The sequence below is a fragment of the Oenanthe melanoleuca genome, chromosome 13 (genome assembly GCF_029582105.1).
Source record: "Oenanthe melanoleuca isolate GR-GAL-2019-014 chromosome 13, OMel1.0, whole genome shotgun sequence".
In the NCBI taxonomy this organism is placed as follows: Eukaryota; Metazoa; Chordata; class Aves; order Passeriformes; family Muscicapidae; genus Oenanthe; species Oenanthe melanoleuca.
In genome coordinates, this window is record NC_079347.1 from 6,033,815 (window position 1) to 6,052,327 (window position 18,513).

Consider the following 18,513-nt stretch of genomic DNA (forward strand, 5'->3'; position numbering starts at 1 on the left):
GCGCGCGCGCGCGCACGGAGAGGGGGGCGTGGCAGCGGCCGGCCACCTCCCGGCGGGCTTTGCGCGCGGTGCCGCCCCTACCGCCCTCAGGGCCGGGCGGGGAAGATGGCGGCGGGGCCTGGGAGTGAGTGCGAGGCTGGGCGGGAGACGCGGCGGGGAGCGAGCGGCGGCGAGGCTGGGGAGGAGAAGGGGCAGGGGAATGGCCCGAAGAGAACGGAGCGGTTGTGAAGGACCCTCCCGGAAAGAACCAGCGGTGGCGCGGGGCGGGGCGGGGCCAATGGGCATGGGAAGGGTGGAGCCAAAAAGTCCGGGAGGGGCGGGGCCTGCCTTGGGAGCCGCGGGTTCGAGTCCCGGTGCGCCTCGCGCACTCCTGCCCTGTCCCACAGAGCACAAGCTGCTGAGCGCCGGCCCCACCGAGCCCTGGTCCATCCGCGAGAAGCTCTGCCTGGCTTCCTCCGTCATGCGCAGCGGCGACCAGAACTGGTACGGGAGCGGGAAAGGCGGGCGGCGTGTGCACGGCACATGGCACGGGGCTGCCTCTGTTCACAACAGAGATGGGCTGTAGGAGGTGTTAAAGGTGCACCTGGACAGGCATTTTGTTGCCTTCATAACTACTGTGGAGAAGTAGGGGTGTGTTATTCAAAATAAAGAGTGATGAGAGCTGGAGAGGGACTTTGGACAAGCATGTAGAGTGTCAGGCCAAGGGGGAACGGCTTCAGACTGACAGAGGGAAGGTTAAGTTGGAAATTAGGAAAAAATTCTTTACTGTGGGGGTGGTAAGGTACTGGAAAGGGTTGCTCAGAGAAGTTGTGGCTCCCCATCCCTGGAAGTGCCCAAGGCCAGGTTGGACAGGGCTTGGAGCAACCTGGGATAGTGTCCCTGCCTATGGCAGGGGGTTGGAAGGTGATGACCTTTAAGGTCCTTCCCAACTCATTCTATAATTCTGTGTTCATAATTAGATGAGGTGAGTTGTGGACAACAGAGATATTTGATAACAGATTCCTATACACTGAACCTATAGCTCTGTTCTACTGTATTTTTCTCCTCACTGAAGTAAGGCTTTGTGGAAATGTAATCATGTAGCCAGATGCAAGAAACTTGCTTTTCAAAGCAAAGGAGGAAATTAACTGTTTAGAAGCAGGGAAATATTTTGGAGACTTGTACAAGTTCTTGGTGAGTTTATCATGTTCGGCAGGGTTATTCAATGATATCAAGAGAGGTTTTAATCTTTTCTCTGCATGTTGGTTAGGAGAGAAGGTAAGTTGATGGTGACTTGCCATTTCCCTCCACAGGGTCTCAGTCAGCAGGGCCATCAAACCTTTTGCAGAGCCAGGACGCCCACCTGATTGGTTTTCCCAAAAGGTAAGACACATTTGAATCTTGGACACCAAATCTTTGCACAATCAGAAATACAATATTGAGGATGAAATAAGGATTAATTGTTCCATGCTTTTTCCAGTACACAGTTTTTAAGTAAGACTAACTAAAGAGATTGTTCACTAGCCATGTGATTAAGCTGTGAAATTCCTTACCTCAGGACTTTGTGGATGTCCATGTATTTTGGTGTGTTCTGTTGTTTGGGCAAGTAAGTTGTCCTCTGACATCCTTTGTTTCTTCTCAGCACTGTGCATCTCAGTACTCAGAGCTCTTGGAGACCACGGAGACCCCTAAGTGAGTACAAAGTCTGAGCCCAGCACAGCCTGCAGCAGCCTTGGGGGGACTCTGGGTTCTTACAGCAAAGTCCTTGTTACTGTTAAATTACTTTCTCCCCAAGAAACTCCTCCCAAAAAGCACATTTCAGAATGAGAAACTTCAGATGGAATAGCTGTTGTGGGACAGTGGGATCAGGGTTTGTCAGATGGCTGGAATAAAACACTGCATGTTAGTCTTACTGATCAGAGGTTTTACACATAAGTTTATCATTCAGAATAGGGGTAGAAAAGAAAAGGAATGAGAAGGGATATATTCTATATTTGTCACTATTTCAGTGGTTTCTTAGAGTTTTCTTATAAGTGTTGTCACTACAGCTCTGTGATATCACTTATTTACTGCTCCTAATTCCAGGCATTTTGTTTGGGGACTTCACATGATATTAATTTAAAGATGGGATGTTTAAAAGTGATATTTGTGTGTGACTGATTTGTTTGTTAATGATCTTCAGCCCTAGAGTTGCAAAATCAAAGGGCTTAGTAGAGTTAGTGAAGAAAAAAAATAGATGTTCCTTCTTGGGAAGAAAATAATTTTCTCTTGAAGTGGAATGATTATTTTCAGGTTGAGAATTTTTAGTGGACTTGCATTTTGATCTGTTCCTGAAGACTTTAACAGTGGGTGAATTAGCAAAAATTTGCTGAAGACATTGTTTAAACATTGTGCTGTCCAGTAAAATTTAAGGCAATTGGAGGAAGTTGATTTTTTTTTGTGTGAGCATTTCACAAATAACAGAGAGCGGCCATTTATGAAAGAGGAGCTGGATTTTCTTGTGGTTTGTGTCTGAGTTTTTCTTTTCTCTTACTCTGTAGAAGAAAACGTGGTGAAAAGGGAGAAGTTGTGGAAACCGTGGAAGATGTTATTGTGCGGAAACTGACTGCAGAGCGGGTTGAGGAGTTGAAGAAAATTATTAAAGAAACACAGGAAAAATACAGGTACATGGCAGAGCTGTTAAAATGTTTCCCACCTGAGAGTCCTGTCCTGAAAAAGTAATCCAGGGATGGGATGGTGACTGGGGTGAAAACACTGCTTAAGGTATCCAGTTCAGTGACCAGAAAGTAAAAAGATTTTATGATTCCAGGCAACTCAAGAAGGATGCAGAGCTGATCCAGGCCGGACACATGGATAGCAGACTGGAGGAGCTGTGCAATGAGATTATGATGTGGGTTATTTAATTATTTCTTCTAAGATTATAGTTTCCTGACACTGTTTGTCCAGCATCTCTTGCTTCATATAATTTGGGTTAAGAGAAATGGGGCAGCTGGGCAGAATGCTTTGGCCTCTGATGGGGGATTTAGCTTGGACTTGGGATGTTCCAGCTGGTGTGGAACATCCTCTGGAATTGCTCAGTAAAGAGCAATTGGCTATGGCTTGCAGAGCCATATTTGCTGCCTCCATTTTGACAATCATCTGGAAGTGAAATTTCCTGTCTATTATGTCATTCTCTGGCTGTTTCTTGCCTTGGAGGATTTGAGTCTGAGTCCCCAGGAGTGATTTGATGCCTGGAGATAACAGGGTGGGCGGCAGTAAAACACATTTTGAAGGGGGAATTAAGGGAAACTGAGACACCCTGTGACAGCAGGTTTTTGTTCTTTATACAGAAAGAAAAAAATGGAAGAGGAGGAGGCAGAAGTCAAGAGGAAGGCTACAGATGCTGCTTATCAGGGTAAGCTGGAAATGAGCTGCCTCCATTGTCCTCAGACCAATGCATATATTCATAAGAACATTTAGAAAATACTGAAGTCTTGTTAAGACCTGCAGGAGGAATTCCTTGACCTTATAGTTGAAGAGAGAGATTGTATTCTCTTTCCAGCACTATATTTGTAACAGGGTAAAAGGCAGAGGCTTCTGAAAAAGGCGCAAAATCCTCAGGAAAGGTGTATCCAAGGGAAAGCAGGATTAGTAAGGAGTTCTGTGTTAGAATGCCAGGCTTTTCATAGCTTTAGTTTCCTCTGGTCACTGAAGATAAAAGGAAGAGACTTTTATTCTGAATGTTTAGTTCTTCATAACTCTTGGGACATCTAATTTGGTGATGGAAGGTGGTGAATACCCAATTGCTAGAGAAACCTGCAGTTGAAGTGCGTTACCCAAAGTTAGTATTATTTGGGAACTGAGCCCAGTGGCATGCAAGAAATCCCTATAACATAAATTGTTCTCCTAAAGTTCTTCAGGATAAAGTCAAAGGTAACACTTGGGGACTATCCATGATGGAGTCACAGAATCTCACTTCAGTTTCTGTTCCCTCCCAGCTCGCCAGGCCATTAAGAACCCACCTCGAAGGCTGACGGGAGTGATGGTTCGTTCTCCTGCTGGCTCCACCTCCCCGGGCGGGGATTATTCCCTCGGAGATCTGTCCCAGTCTGCTGGGGATGAGGCCAGTCCGGGGGTAAGGATCCTTCTCTGGGTGGGAGGGAAAGCCCAGCTTGGGACATGGGGCTCTGCATCCATCACAGAGAAGGGGCCTGGGGAGAAGCCCTTGCCTTGCTTTGCAGACTCCAGGTGCTGTAGTGTGGTTGATGACAGTGCTGCTCAAGATCCTCTTCCCTGTCTGTGGTGATCCGGTGCCTGGATCAAAGGCTGTGTAGGGGCATCAGTGGGTTGGCCAGGCAGTCTGTGAATGCCTGGGAAATGGCTCTGCAGGGCAGGGAAAGGGTGAAAGCACATGCCTGGAGTAGGGGCAGTGAGTGAATGGAGTAGGTGTCTGTGGTGTGCTGGATCAATGCTCTTGGGGGAAGCAGCAAGTGGGGCTGGTCCGTGTGGTGGAGTGTGGCTTTGAACAGTGTGGTTTTTCTCTTTCTCAGGTCACGCCAGGGACATTGCCCAGCACCCCAGTTGCCTCCTTCATTGGAATCCCTGACACCCCTCCAGGCTCTGCTCCCCTGGATGCCCCCATGACCCCAGTCACTGATGATTCACCCCAGAAAAAGATGCTAGGACAAAAAGCAACTCCGCCTCCTTCCCCTCTGCTCTCAGAGCTGCTGAAGAAGGGCAGTCTCCTGCCCACAAGCCCCAGGCTGGTATGGAGCTCTCTGCTCATATATGCAAGCACACAAACAATTTGCTCCAGACTTTCCCACTAAGAAAGGGGGATCTGCAAAGAATTTTTAAAAATGTGCAGTTTTGTGAGAGTCCCAGCACAAGTGATAATCTGAGAGGTATAAATACCCCTGTGAGCTGCAGAGGTGAGCCCCTTTCCCAGCAGGATTGCAGGGCTCATGCAGCACGTAGGGCTGGCTGTCCCCTCAGTCATAAGGAGTTGGAGTTGCAGGGTTTGCTGGAGGAAATTGTTCTCCTCAGGGGAGGGAACTTGTTAGTTAGCATCATCCCCATCAGCCTCCTTGGAGTTGTTCCTGATGATTCCTACACTGGGCTCACAGCTCTTTACACCTTGTCAGGAAGTTGTGCTTCAATATTTTTAATGTGGCTTAGTACAAGACTAGGGAATCCTTGAATGGCCTTTATGACCTATACAGAAGTGCTTCAGTTCTCTCCTAATTGTAGACAGTTACTAAAATCACTGTTACAAGAACCCACTTGTGGTGTTAGTGACTTGGGAAGTCTGAGGAGATGCTGACACTGTTCAGAGCCCAGTCTGCAAACAGCAGCCATCAGCCTGCTGGTGACACAGATGCCCTGGGTTAGTGTTTGTGTGATGGAGTAGGTGTGTTGCTGTTGACTTTTTTCTTCATAGCAGTCAGATTTAGGGTTTTTCCTGTTTGTTAGCTTGGGTGAATGTTCCGTGGATTTTGTGTTTGCAGGATGTAGCATAAAGAGGAGCAGGGAAGGGTAATGGCTGTGGAAGGTTCTTCGCATTTTCTTTGTAGGAACAGGACTGGTTTGCATCTGTTTCAAGGTCCATCATAGGTTCGCTGTGTGACCTTGATCAAGTTACTTTCCATCTTGGTGCTTCTACTTCTCAGCTGAAAACAAGGGATATTTCTGTGCCATCTCAGGGTCTAGAGAGACTCATATGTGTAGAGGATTGTGAAATCTTTGAACTGTGATAGAGTGAATTATGCACTTGGCCTCACCTCAAAGGAAGGTGGCACTGCAGCTGTGTCACAGCTGAAGAACTCAGGCAGGGACTAACCTGTACAAAAAGTGCAGAAGGAATGCTGGGATACAAATGCTGGTCCTGTTCATGGAGATGCACATCTGGCAAAGAATCACTGTTGTGGTGGTGTCTCCAGGAACTTCAGTCTCGTCCTCCTTTTGACAGGTTGGTGAAAATGAAATGACAGTGGCTTCTGGTCACATGAACAGCTCTGGAGTGCTGCTGGAGGTAGGAAGTGTCCTTCCAGTGCTGCACAGTGGGGAAATGCAGTCAGCACCTGGTGCTGTCCCTGCATCTCCAGCTGCTTCAGGTAACTCGGGCCTCTCCCTGCACACCTCTCCCTTAAGATGTACCTTCAGACTGTTCTGGGAATTTTCTTGGGAGAAAGATGATGTCTGCCTTGCTGGTTTGGGGGCTTCTCTATCATGGTATTCCTATTTCTGTACCCTGTCCATCTCACCCCTACCTTTTAAGAAGATCCTAATCCTTAAAAGAGTGACTGAAACAATTCAGTTTGATTCAGTCCTGACCCATGCAGTCTGTTTTTCTGGGTTTGACACTGGCTAATACCAGGCATTTGAGAGTAGAAAGAAAAGGTTTGTTCACAGGGAATTGGGGGGAAAAATTGTCTAGATCTGATTCCCAGTGTGTCAAACCAGATCCCTGTGGATCTGGAGAACTCATGTGCCTTCCCTCTGCTGTATTTAGAGATCTGTTGAGAGTTAGACCACTGAGCTCCAGAGGAAGTTCCACAGAGAGGGGCTAAGGGGGATAGTCCAAGACTCTGCATTGGGCTTCTTCAAAGCAAGCTGCCTAAGGAAGTTGTTTTTTTTTCCTCAGCTCCTGCTGACCAGTGATTTAATCACATTGTCTGCAACTGAGAATTTATGTCATTCATTCATATAGAATTCCGTACAAGTAATCTTTCTTTCCCTATCCACATTTGGTTTTTTAAGACCTGTTAATTTGGTCCAGACAGTTCAGTAAATTCAGACTGGAAGTTACAACTAAGATGAATGACAGCCTTTGATAGAAGAGGAATTATCCAGGAAGAACCTGCAAAGAGATCCCCTCCACTCCCTCCCAGCTCCTGTGACGATCTTTTGTCTTGGCTTACCTTGTGTGGCTCTCTCAGCACTGTTTTTCAGATTTCCCATAATTGTTTTGGGATGAGCCTTTGGAAGGGCATCTTTGTGCATGTATTGCTTAGTCTGTCCAGCCCTTCCAGTGAGTGCAGTGTTCCATAGCTGCATGATTCTGCCTCAGACTGCACACACAACAGGAGTCATGCATTTTTTGGTGCAGGTTCTCTGTACAGCTTTTGGGACTCTATAGATACCTCTTCATGTCTTTTCCCAGAAGAAGCCACCAGGCAGTGAAGAGCCCAGTGGTGGCTTTGTGGATTTCAGTGGTGGCTGCTTCTTGCTCATGTGCTTTTCCCTTCTACTCTCTGTTAGGTGCTCCTACGCTTTCCCGGCTTTTAGAAGCTGGCCCTGCACAGTTCACCTCACCTCTTGCTTCCTTCTCCGCTGTTGCCAGCGAGCCTCCAGCTAAGCTCCTGCCACCCCCAGTAGAGCCTGTGTCCCAGGCCACTATTGTCATGATGCCCACGCTGTCAGCACCAGCCGTTGTGCCACCAGCTGCAGCTGCAGAAAGCGTAGCCACAGGTGCGTTCCTGAACTACGCACTCAGAGGTCACGTCCTGCTGGAAGGCAGAGCTTCCCGTGGGGTCAGCGCCCTGCCAGCTCTCAGCTGGGCTTTATCACCATCCTGACCATAAAGGATGGTTATGGTTGGGTTCTGGAGTAAACAGGTTTGCTGGGTGGGGGTGCTGGTGATTTGGTGGATTCAAGGGTTGGAATCTCAATTTGTCTCTCCTGTGGGAATGCAATCCTGTGTTTGTCTTATTAATCTAAGCTGTGGTGGGGTGGGTGGTACTGGGATACTTGTGGTTGGTGCTTGGTTTTACCCACTGCAGTGTTTGTTTATGTGGGGACTTCTCCAGCTTGGTCTCTGACTGCCCCTCTCCTCCTTGTGCAGTGAGCCAGCCAGAAGCCTGTGTTTCCATGGAGGCAGTGTCTGATTCCCATACTGTGACAGTGTCCATGGACAGCAGTGAAATATCAATGATCATTGATTCCATCAAGAAAGAGTGTCTGGGTTCTGGGGCAGGCAGCACTGCGGGATCTTCCAAAGATCACTGCATGGATGGGAAAGAAGATCTGGATTTGGCTGAAAAAATGGATATTGCAGTGTCCTATACGGGGGAAGAGCTGGACTTCGATACGGTTGGGAATATTATAGCCATCATTGAGGACAAGGTAAATGGGGAAAGCAGAGTGCCACTGCCTTTTGCTCCAGATTCAGTTGGGTTAATCTCAAATGATTGCTGTTCACCAGTTTACTTTAAACAAGCAAGAAATAACTATTCCAGAATGCACAATCTCAGAATCGTTTCCCAGTTCAATAGGAAAGGACACCACCGCTGCCTATCTGACACTGGTGCTCCTTTTCAGAGTACAAAAAGAAATGTGTTTCTTCCTTGGAGGGTAGGAGTTAGGTCATGTCTTTGGCAGACAGATGAGCATTGCTCACAGAATCCTTTCCAGGAGTGCCATACTCCTGAAAATGAAGCTTCAGGAGAAACTCCCACAGGGAGATACAAATCTGGCTGCAACAGGCAACTTTGTAAATGGAGTAAACTGGGATTTCCACAATTACCTCATTACCAAATGACATGAGCTTTTCCTTAATCCCTCTGTCTGACCTCAGCCTGCACTGGCTGTGTGTTTGTTTTGGCAATAAAGGTAGACGACCACCCTGAAGTCCTGGATGCAGCAGTTGTTGAAGCTGCTCTGTCTTCTTTTTGCGAAGATACTGATGACCCTCAGACCCTTCCTGGCCCATGGGAACATTCAATTCGTCAGGAGCACGAGAAACAGGCCCAGATGCCTCAAGTGTCTGTGACTGTGAAGCAGGAGAGACTGGAGTGTGAGGAGCCAGAGGCAAAAGGAATTCGAGACCTAATGGGCATCAGTGAGCTGGGGTCAGAAATAAAGACTGAACTTGCAGAGCAGGACCAGAGTCAGATGGGCCCTGAAGAAACCATACCAGCAACTGCAAGAGTGACAGAAACACCAGAGCTTAGAAACCAAGAGATAGAAGAAGATCAAAGAGCAGCTGTAACATCAGGAGAGACTTCTGAAATCAAGATAGAGTCTTCCCAGGGAGAAGATGCAGTGCACAATCCAGTGAAGACAGAGGTATGTGGTCACAGAGGCTGTCTGGAACTGGTGTGGGGAAAGAGAGGAGCAGTTGTGGCAGGTAGGAGCAAAGTTTAGAGGAAGGATGAGTGCTGGGTTGAAGTGACCCTTCAATGAATGTGACTGACTGTTTTCCTGGAGTCAGGCTGCTGATGTGCAGAGCAGCTCTGCTTTAGGCAGTACCTTTGTGTATCTCCCCCACCCATGTGCAGAGTTGCTGCTGGGAAGGTGCTCAGTGAACCTCATTGCCTGGAGTTAGGTTAGGGTGAGTGAGATGTGCCCACACTTTCACTGAAGTAAGCTGACACAAACATCTAGATTTGTGCATTTCTCTTCCCTCCAGACCCCACCTGATGATGATTCATCCCCTCCACAAGTCCCAAATGTGAGTGAAGACTCCTCACAAGCTGATGTTCAGCACAAATTTGAGCTGTCAGGTAACTTAATTCAGCTAGGAAATCTTTTACATGCACCATTATTAGCTGGATAGTTGTTAGTTATCTGGTTCAGGTGTTTTGGGGAGGAGGGAGAAAAGATACCTGTAGGAACAGTGTTAATTACAGGACAGTAGGCACTGGTGCAGGAGCTTTTATAGGAAAGGCTGCTTGGGAGAATCAATCTTTCTGCATTTCTTTCTTTCAGAGTCAATGAAGGAGGAGGCCCAAGCCTTGTTTAGGAGTCAGATGAAGGTAATTCCCAGTTGGTTTTAGTCATCTTGAATTTATTAGCTGCTGTCTGCTGAAAGGCAAAGCTTGTGTTCAGCTTTCTGCACTGGGAAGTGAGCAGAAGGGGAGATTGCTTCAGAATGTAAAGGTGTTTGTGTATGTGCTTCTGGGTCTGTGGGGAGAAGCAGGGGCAGGCTGGGGAGACTGGGATTTTGTGGAAGTGCCTGTACAGTTGTCAGCAGCCTCACAAGAAAATCACTTTGCTGACAGAACAATTGTTGCTTGGAGGCGCTGGGTGCCTGCTGTAGCTGATGGACTCTGTGTTTCAGGACGGGCAGGGTGAGGAGGATGATGAGGACGGTGCCAGTGAGGCTGCCAGTTTGGAGGAGCCCAAAGAAGAAGACCAGGGTGAGGGGTATCTCTCAGAGATGGATAACGAGCCCCCCGTGAGCGAGAGCGACGACGGCTTCAGCGTGCACAACGCGCCCCTGCAGTCCCACGCGCTCGCCGACTCCATCCCCAGCAGCCCGGCCTCCTCGCAGTTGTGAGTGTCAGGGCACACAGGCACTGGAGGATTCCCATTGCTGCTTTGCTGAGTGGGTCCTAAGGGAGAATTTGTTGATGGTTTGTTTGGTTCTTGCTTACAAGGGCAAGCGTGCGGACAGCACTCCAGTACCAGCTCCCGCTTTTTCCTTCTGTCTTTGGTGTGGATTAGCATGGGCATGTCAAGGACAAAACAAACCACGAGTTTTCTGCTCCAAGGCAGTGATCAGACTCCTGAAGGAGTTATGTTCTTCTCTTCCCAGCTCAGTGTGCAGTGAGGACCAGGAAGCCATACAGGCTCAGAAGATTTGGAAGAAAGCCATCATGCTGGTTTGGAGAGCAGCAGCTAATCACAGGTGAGTTTGATGTCTTGGCAGAAAGAAGTGACTAATCCTAGACAAGTCTTCACTCTCCCATTTCAGAGGCTTATCTCTCTTGGGATGATGAATCATATTGTTACAGACAAATAAACAGGAGAGTGTGAAAAAAATATCTGCCAGCAAGGACAAGCACTGAGTGGACTCTTTCTCTCTGCAGGTATGCCAATGTCTTCTTACAGCCTGTAACTGATGACATAGCACCAGGCTACCACAGCATTGTGCAGAGGTGAGTCTCAGCAGTCATCTGGCATTAGAACTCTGCATGTTTCCATATTTCTAGGGATTTCTGGCAGGAATGATGTAGTTTTTGCCTGCTGTGCAGACCTGAAATTGTTCTTTTTCTGACATGATTCAGTCAGAGGCAGGTTTCCCCAAGAACAGTCATCATCAGTAACAGGCTCATGTCTGTGCATAGTCCTGACTTTCCATGAAGTACACTGACTTACACAGAACATTTTATTAGTAAGGTGAAACTAGTCTGTTTCTCCCAGTTTCTATCCAAGAGCAGGATTTAACCTTTGGAATTCCTAAAAGCTGTTCTTTAATCAGCATTTTTTACTGTCCCAGATGGTAGACTTTTCTGGAAGAATTACCAGAATCCCCTGCTAGCTGCTAAAATCTCTTGTAAACAGCTCAAGCTCAGTGGCTGCAGCTCTGGCTCCTTAGTTTCTCTGTCAGTGGTGCCTGGAGAAGGCAGATGCCTCTCCTGAGAGATCTCTTAGGCTGTTGTTACCATTCCAGGTAATTGCTGGACACCTCGTGTTTTCTGACCCAGGCCTTGGCTAAATAAAACAGACACTGTAACTAAACACCTTACAGACCCAGGGCTGTTTCCAAAGGAGATGGGGAAGAGTTAAGCATTTCTGTTGCAATTTTGCCTGCATTACTTTCACAGGCCAATGGACTTATCCACCATCAAAAAGAACATTGAGAACGGGCTGATCCGAACCACAGCCGAGTTCCAGCGGGATATTATGCTGATGTTTCAGAATGCAGTGATGTACAACAGCTCTGACCATGATGTGTACCACATGGCTGTGGAGATGCAGAGAGATGTCCTGGAGCAAATACAGGTAAGGTGCTGAGCTGAGGCCAGTGCAGGACAGAGCATCTGCCTTGGTCCATAGGTGTGGCTGTAAGGCCACAGTTTCATATCAGTGTGTTTGAATGCAGAGGGTCCTGTCCTTCCCTGCTTCTCTCTCACAGGAGCTCAGGTGTTTGTGTTGAGCTATATTGTGGGCGAGATACAAGTAACACAGCAAAATTTTTTATGTGTTCATCCCAAACCAATTTCAAATGTAATTTCCTTCAGGGAAATGCTTAGCCAGCAAGAACCAGGGTGTGGTTCAGGAACAGAAACAAGCAACAAGAACGGTGAATGACAGGGGACGCGACGGCTTCTTTAGGTGGCTGTGCTGGTTTATGTTGATATAAAGTGCACATGAAACTACCCTGTGAATTTATGCTAACTAAAATATCCTTTGAAGCAGAATGTCCCAGCTAACAGAGTTTGAATTAGGGTTTTGTAGTTCCTCAGGACTTGTGGCTTCTGAGGTAAATTGGGGAACTTATTCTGAGCATCACACAAGGAACTGAAACTGCCTCTGACCCAGTCATTCCCAGCTGTGGTCTGTGATAGTTAACTGACACGCACTCACTGAGCTTGTTTTGCCTGACAATCTTAACAGAGTGTGGTTTCCTTGCAGCAATTTCTGGCCACACAACTGATGATGCAAACATCAGAGTCAGGGATCAGTGCAAAGAGCCTGCGGGGGCGAGACTCCACTCGCAAGCAGGATGCTTCGGAGAAGGTGAGAATGCTGCACCCTGTGCCAGGGCACTTGGGATCTTCTGAAGAATCCCAAGACACTGCATGAAGTTCCCACACCAAGGAGGCAAAACTTCCCACATCATCATCTTCATGTGAACAAATTTTCTTTAAATGTGTCTGTTGATTAGATTTCAGTTCTGGAACTATACGTCATGAGCTTTTTCTGTAATCCAAACACTTTTATTACCTGTTTTTAAAACTAGTTGATAAAAACTGTAGGGAAATTAACAAAGTATTGAAAGAGGTGAGAATACTCTCAGGCACATGATGTGACTCTTGGGGATGGGCCTGCAGGGCAGAGAGTTGGACTCAATGATCCTTGTCGTTCCCCTCCAACTCCACAGATTTTGTGATTCTGTGGTATGGCAGAAAGGTGAAAGGAATTGCTGTATCTTTCACTTTCTAATCAGGTTTTAGAGCTAGGGAATTGGTCACCTCTGGTTTGCTGTGTAAAATACACCAGAGAACCTTTGAATTCCACACTGATCTAAGCAATGAAGATTTGTTAGTGGTTTTTTCCCCTTTGTAAAGACACACGCAAATTTGATCAAGTGATCTCAGGTACTCACTGCACACACAACACTGTGACAGCAGGGACTACCTGCTTAGTTCTAGTGACAGCTGCACCAAGCAGGAATTGTTTGGTAGACCAGGAAAACTTGCTGTGGCTGTGGAGGGAATATCCCTTTCCTGGCATTCTGGCTCTTGCAGTATCCCTCTTTTTGTCTGTTTTTATGTTCCTGCTGCATAAGACTGACGCCCTGCAGGAAGGGGAGTGTGGGGCACATGTTCCTCTATGCTCCTGTGTGGGCTCAGTGCTTCTGTGTGGTGTGTGCATTTCCGTAGCTGATGCCTGATAAGTCCTTCTGTTTGGCCTTTTAACAGGACAGTGTCCCAATGGGCTCTCCTGCCTTCCTTCTCTCTCTCTTTGTAAGTATTGAAAGGCTCCAGCAGGTTCTGCAATACTGCTGCCAGGTGCTCTGCTCCTTGTCTGGGTGATCACTGCACTGTCACAGCATCCTTAGCACTGCAGCAGGGTGTGTTTGACTTGGGGGCTGCACCACTGTGATCTGAGAAGAGACAGCTCAGTCCCTTATTCTCAAAATGGGTGAGCGGGTGGGGCTTCAGTCTTTTCTTCTGGTTCCAAGTGTTTTTGTTTTGTCATCTGCTTTTGCTTTTTTCCATGACTTCTCTCCTGCTTTCTTTCCATGTAAGTGGGAAGACAAACCAAGTGGTGCAGTCCTGTAGTTCCTGCATCTCTCATGTTTATACAGCTGCCCCTTCCACATGTCCGAGGCAGTACAAAAGGTCTTGGGAGAGTGAGGTGTCAGCTGTGTGTCCTTTATCCATTCCTGGTTCAGAAAGCAAATAAGACTGCAGAAATAACTTCTCTGTGCCCATGATGATCTGGAAGTGTTTGGAAAAATACTCCTTCTGGGAAGCCCCAAGTGTCTGAGTTACTGTGAGGAGAGAGAGGAGGAAGATGGAGAGCTGTCCTTATCACACATGTATCTAAAGACAGAGGAGTACTCCAGGAGAGGCAGCAGATCAGCCAGAGAGAGAGGGCAGCGGATCAGAGGAAGCTCTCAGCTCAAGTGCTCATGGAAAGGAGCTGTGTGGAGGAACTAGGGAGCTAGTGCCAGGGTCACTCAACTGGAGGAGCATTTCCCATAGGGATCAGCAGCTGATAAGGTAGGTTAGTCAGCAGTTTTCCTTTTCCCACCTTAAGCTAGAATCTCCTGCTTAGGAGAAAGCCTGCACTGTCCAGCCTCCAAAAGCATCTGTCTGGGCCAGAGGTGTTGCCTCACTCTGCCCTGGCTTCAGCAGTGCAGAGATGCTGCTAAGTCCAGCACCCTCTGTGTCCAGATCCAACTTTAGGTAGGTCTGCAGGCAGGCCTTGGCAGGGACAGCTTCCCTTTCTCCTGATGGGAAGGCACGAAAAATTGTTGCCAGATGCAGAATCCCTTCCCTCCCTGCCTCCCTCCCTCCCCTGTGCCGGAGGGACGTTCCTGCGGGGTTGTGTAACTGTGTTTGTTTGCCTTGTGAGCAGGACGGAGGCACCAGAGGGCGGCGCTGTGCCATCGAGGCAGACATGAAGATGAAGAAATGATGCTGCAGACACAAAATGCCAGCAGAATCCCAGGCAGCCGGAGCTGGAGTGCGAGCAGGCAGCTCTTAACAGCTGTTGGAGGAGGAAAAAAAGCCGCAGGTCCATTTCTGGGATCTGGTTCACCACCTTCACTTGCCCTTCTGGAAAGCAGTGTCTTGTCAGAATGTGTAACCCAAAGAAACTTCCCCAGAGGGGAAGAGCAGCCCCCCTGCCTGTTTTAGGGCAGTCATCTTGGGCTTCATCAGTGTCCTGGTGTTAGCTAGTAACTGGTGGCTCGTATGTACTGTAATGTGAAGTGTACAGATTTTTACTAGTGATGTGTAAATGTGATGTATATTAAAATCTGGGAACAAACCCGTGTGCAGTGTACTGAGCATCACAGCTCTGCAGGGAGGAGCCCTGTGGTACAAGCCTGGATCCCCACCTGGAATATCTGCAAATAGAATTCTCTTCCAGTTCTGCCTATAGCAAATGCATGGCAGAGCTCTGATGTTAGAGACAATCCATAAATCACAGGAATGCTGCACAGTGCTTGGATGGAGAGGAAGATTCCCTGCTTGAGTGTGTGAGGATTTGGTGCCACTGTGGTGACACTGGAGATCAAACCTTGAGAAGTTAAATTCTGCAGTCTTGTTGGAGCTTTCCTTAGGAGAAAATGTATTGAAAAGGACTTGACATTCTTTCCCCAGAGATCTGTGGAGTCTGCAGTAGTCAGAGTGAAAATTGTGATCCCAGCACCGTAGGCAGGATTGCCAGTACCTGGTTTCAGATCTGAGCTTATGTTTTTACTGTTTCTACTGGGAATTACAGTCTCCTTTTCCTCAGCAACATGAAGGTTGTAAGTTCTCTTCGAGAATTTCCAAGTCACTTTCTGCTCATATGACCTGAGATGAAACTTGCATGTTTTCTGCCCACACAATCTTTCATGAGGGAATTAAAAACAACAAAATGACACCATCCTTGATTGTTGCTCTAGCTGGGAGTGCTCTGCACTCTGTGCAGCATGTCCAGGGTGCAGCTTTCTGGTAGACAGGTTTCAGGAAACTGAGTCACTGGGATTAAGACCAGAGGCATTGTTGCCTTATCCAGTAAGAGCTCTCAATTTTCACAAGTTCAGTGTTGAAGTTGGCTGTGCCTGCTGTGTCAAGTCCCATGTACTGCTGAGGTGAATTTTCACCAAGAGTCACCTTACTGATGTGGAAATGCTGAAACTCCCTTGGATTGGTGATTGTTTAATTGTCCTTCACTGCTAAACCCAAGAGCTTTTGTATTTTGTATTGTTCTCAGTTCATAGCACAAAAAGCTACAGGGATCTTTGTCTTTCAGGCATTTTATGGAGTGATTTCATTTAGGGACAAACATTTTAGCACTGCCTGTTTTGACATAACTGAAGGTAGTGGTTCTAAGCTAAAAGGAGGCGTATTTAGACTGGATGTACATTTTTTATTTACTGAAGGTGCAGCACAGAAGAGTTTTATCAAACCCTCTGGTAACTTCCTTTCATCATGGCAAGCATTGCTGTTCCTTCCTACTCTTGGTTTCTTCTCTTAACCAGGTATTTTTCTCTCATCCCATGACATTTTAATAGTCTTTAGTGATGTTTAAGAGCTTTAAAACTCCAAGATATGATTTTCTGTACAGAGCCTCATTCCCTCTTTCCAATTCATCATCTCATGCTCTGACTACTTATTAATTCTCTTCTTCCTAATACTTTGTTCTAATCTGTCTAGTACAGAGCTGATGTTTTACTGTGCTGCATTTCCCAGCACCCACCCTTTTACAGACAGATAAAACTGTCACCCCTTTCTGGTATTCTTCTTAAATGACAAGTTACACAGCATAGGCTCAGACATGTTATATTTAAGCTTCTTTAAGGCTCACAGATGAATCCCAATGGGTTCTGAGGTTTATTCAGTCCCTCAAATTGTTCTAAAATCTCCCCTGTTGACATTTTAATGAGAAATTGTCTCTCAGACCCATCCCAAGAGATGCTCTCATGTGAGCTCCTCTGTGGCAACTGCTGATAATGATGATTAATTTGGTTTTTCCAACTGGCCCTATTTTCCACTGAGATGTTTGGCACTGATCATGTGTCATCCCCACTGATTATCTGGCAGCTCTCTGCTTCTGATGTTTTTGATGAGGTTTTTGTTTTTATTTGCTTTTATGTCTTTAGCAAATTGTTCTCTCTTTTTTTTTTTTTTTTTTTTTTTTTTTTTTTTTTTTGCCTACTTTATGTGGATTCTACATTTCATTTATTAGAGTTCAGGCTTTTATCATTTTTCTTGTCTTGACATGTAAGTTCTTTTTAAAGGCTGTCTTTTTGATTCCTAACAGCTTTTTTCCAGAACAGCAAGGGAAGTCTGATCTCTGCAAAGTGAACTAAAACTTTCCAATTTGAGAGAGGTTCCTTGCTAGTGACTTATGTGGCCAATATAATTAAGAACTATCAGGCAATTCTTAATTAAAAGTTCAAGTCTCATTTTGTCCAGAATTGGTGTAGAGCTGAGCTGTCTGTGATTATTTCACTCATCATGGCTTGCAGCAACACTGCTGTTCTGCTCTCTGGCATCTTGAGTCTTCCAGGATTTGGTAAAACTGAACATAAGGATGAAGATCTCTTTAATCTTACGCCCAAGTTCCCAGGACTTCCTGATTTTCAACATTTATCCCTCTGGAGCACAGAAGGATGATCACAAGTGATCAGATTACCCCAGGCTGAGGCTTTGCAGTGCCTCTGCTTGTGACAGCTCTGCTGAGGCTACAGGAGAGAGCTCCAGGCACAGGGTTTCTCTTCAGATGGAATCTCAGTTTGCCCAACTCCCTCACCTGGAAGCTGAGAGCAGGTAATGTTATCTCTCACCTCATCAAACTTCATCTGCTGCCACTGAAGTGAACTGTGAAAGAGGATTCAGAAGGACAGGCTTTAGATCCCAACTCAGCTTGCAAGTTCACAAAATAAGCAAAGCAGTTTTCTCATCCCAGACCCAGTGGATTCTGTATTTCTCCCAGTTATGCACCATAAGCTGAATTTGGAGCTGTGCTACCAGTACTGAGAATAGAAAAGCTAATCAGTGAGAAATGTGCTTGTTCAAAACTCTGAAAAAATTAGGTTGTACATAATTAACTGAAGACTAAAGACAGTGTTAATTAATGCATAGAATTCTCCATAGGTGCAGCATCCAGGCAGCTCCATTCAGTGGCAAGATACAGATTTTGGGACATCCTTTACTGTTGTACTGTGACTCTGCAATCAATTCCCAAGACTTAGAGAACTCAGAGTGCACTCATGCAGTAGAAGACATTTGGAAATGGACAAATGAACAGAGATAAAATGAGTGGTTTCTTCCTTCTTAAGAGAATGCTAACTTTTATTTTCTGCAGTGGATAGAACTGTGCCTGTCTGTGACTGTGGGTATAATTTTTCTGGCTCAGGTACATGAGATAATACCATCCAGATAAATCACACCTGTCACTTTCAAAACCGTCTGTAAGGTTTGTAGTAAGTTATCTCCAGTATAAGAAGTTCTCAGGGGGCAGCAAGTGGAATTTCAGTGTGTTGTTCTTGGAGTCACCAATTGTCCCCAACACTCAGCAGCTGAGGAGCCCCAGCAGGACTCGGTCTGAGCTTGCTGGATGCCTTCAGCACCTTAAATGTGGAGCATCAGCAAAGCCACGTGCTCCCAGACAGCTCAGCATGCCCTGAGCAGAGTGACCCACTGACCAGGGCAGGGAGGGAGCACAGGAAAAGCACCAGAAAACCTGAAATTCAGTTGTTCTGAAGCAGCAGTTTGTGTTGCAGAGTTGCAGCCCTGCCCTGTGCTGTGTGGTGAGCTCAGGTGTAGGCTGCTCACCTCAGAGTCCTTCACATGCTGTGGCCCTCCAAGTGTGTCAAGAAGTTATCTGGGCTTGGGAATTCTGGGTCAGGGTACAAAGGAATTGTCTTTTCATTGTTTGCAG

The 18,513-nt window shown here is 46.7% G+C and overlaps 1 protein-coding gene across 2 annotated transcripts; it reads left to right on the forward strand.

Annotated features, from left to right (window-relative positions):
• Nucleotides 1-17: 17 nt before the first annotated feature.
• On the forward strand, nt 18-14,907 carry BRD8 (bromodomain containing 8). Of its 2 annotated transcripts, none has more exons than XM_056502228.1 (21): nt 18-124; nt 387-483; nt 1,293-1,362; nt 1,622-1,671; nt 2,520-2,642; nt 2,789-2,869; nt 3,309-3,373; nt 3,957-4,093; nt 5,927-6,071; nt 7,219-7,428; nt 7,802-8,082; nt 8,569-9,024; nt 9,368-9,461; nt 9,667-9,713; nt 10,019-10,233; nt 10,496-10,588; nt 10,770-10,838; nt 11,508-11,685; nt 12,319-12,423; nt 13,329-13,373; nt 14,494-14,907. In XM_056502228.1, the coding sequence occupies exons 1-21, from the start codon at nt 106-108 to the stop codon at nt 14,551-14,553; spliced, it is 2,640 nt and encodes an 879-aa protein (XP_056358203.1). In that variant the 5' UTR covers nt 18-105; the 3' UTR covers nt 14,554-14,907. The 2 variants fall into 2 exon arrangements, with proteins under 2 accessions (XP_056358203.1, XP_056358202.1); XM_056502227.1 differs by lacking the exon at nt 13,329-13,373 and adding an exon at nt 4,509-4,724 and having other exon boundaries at nt 71-124.
• Nucleotides 14,908-18,513: the final 3,606 nt, after the last annotated feature.